The sequence below is a fragment of the Antrostomus carolinensis genome, unplaced genomic scaffold, assembly GCF_000700745.2.
Source record: "Antrostomus carolinensis isolate BGI_N321 unplaced genomic scaffold, ASM70074v2 scaffold1747, whole genome shotgun sequence".
Classification (NCBI taxonomy): domain Eukaryota; kingdom Metazoa; phylum Chordata; class Aves; order Caprimulgiformes; family Caprimulgidae; genus Antrostomus; species Antrostomus carolinensis.
The window spans coordinates 62,299-63,568 of NW_010329280.1; the positions used below are offsets into that span (position 1 = coordinate 62,299).

A 1,270-nucleotide genomic window follows, 5' to 3' on the forward strand; every position below is an offset into this window, starting at 1 on the left:
GGTCTGAGTTATGCCTCCAATAAACATCACACACGTCAGGAAAATATGAAAGCTCAGATTAACTAGCATATGCCAGCTTTTTACACTGATCCTGATCACACTGTTAAAAGAAACAAATTAGAAAACACAAAACACAGCTGCATTATTGTCTTTCAGAAACTAGGAAGATACACTTGTGATAAATGAGATATAATTACTGTTAATGATTGTCTGACTACCACGTACTTTGTAATCAAATATAATCTGGTCTTCATCACAAAAAATTAAAACACCCTCCTATTAACTAGCTTTATATAACTATTTGGGGCCTGATTCAAAAATTTTAGGCTTCAAGCTTTCACATCAACAGAAATGTAAAAGGCTAAACAGTTTCTTAAATTCTACCATGATTTGTGAGTGGTCTCTTCTTTCATCATGAAGCAAAAGTGAAGAATTGAAGACATACATGGTTACGAGAGCTAAACTGTCATACTCAAGAACAGATGAAATAACTACTTATCTGTTTGTTTGCATCAATACATTTTACAGGAAAAAAACCCAACAAATGCAGATTACTATAACATGTTCCTATCAAAAAGAAAAAGTCATACTAAGCACTGTGAAACTAATTTTTTTAGGCTAGTAATTTTGATTCATACCTGTGATGGTATATGTAACTGACTATGATCATCAACAGGCACATCAGCAAAACCATGGCAGTGGCATAAATTACTGGATGCAAAAGATCAGCTGGCTGCATATATAATTCAGCTCCTGTCAAGTCCTGACAACAAAAACAAAATTAACATTAGTCCACCTTATCTCTTCATTTTGTGGGCGTGGGGGGAATGACACAGGAAACACTAAATGAAGAAGTAACAGGAACCTTCTTGATGAAATCTCTGCCTATCCTGCCCGCTCTGCCCCCAGCCCTCTAGTTATTTAATATTCTATGTTCCTGGCTTTCTTCCACAATTACCTGCTATTCTGGTTGACCTTTATAAATGCAGTCACACATCCCATAGAACACTTAAACTTCATATACGCTTGAATACACAGAGAAATTAGTAGCTTATAGACACATACCATTTTCTTCTTCTCAAAATACTTAGATGTATAGCATGTAGAACTGTGTGTTTCAGTTATGATTATTATCTTCTTCAACATGAAGAACATTACAGAAAGTGCCTTCACCTAGTTTGCAGATGATGCTATAGACTGGGGAAACTGATCAGTAGGTTGGAGGATATTCAGAGGGATGTTGGTAAGCCAGAGAAATGGGCTGATAAAA

At 35.7% G+C, this 1,270-nt stretch overlaps 1 protein-coding gene across 1 annotated transcript in view; it reads right to left on the reverse strand.

Annotated features, from left to right (window-relative positions):
- The window catches only part of LOC104528457 (adhesion G protein-coupled receptor A3), a gene marked incomplete at its 5' end in the record, with an annotated part of 8,549 nt that extends 7,786 nt beyond the window's left edge, over positions 1-763 (reverse strand). The window contains 2 exons of the mRNA XM_029086073.1: positions 1-100; positions 639-763. The exon at positions 1-100 is cut by the window's left edge and continues 10 nt beyond it. Coding sequence (XP_028941906.1) covers positions 1-100; positions 639-763 — 225 coding nt within the window. The remainder of the gene's footprint in view (positions 101-638) is intronic.
- Between the last annotated feature and the right edge of the window lie 507 nt (positions 764-1,270).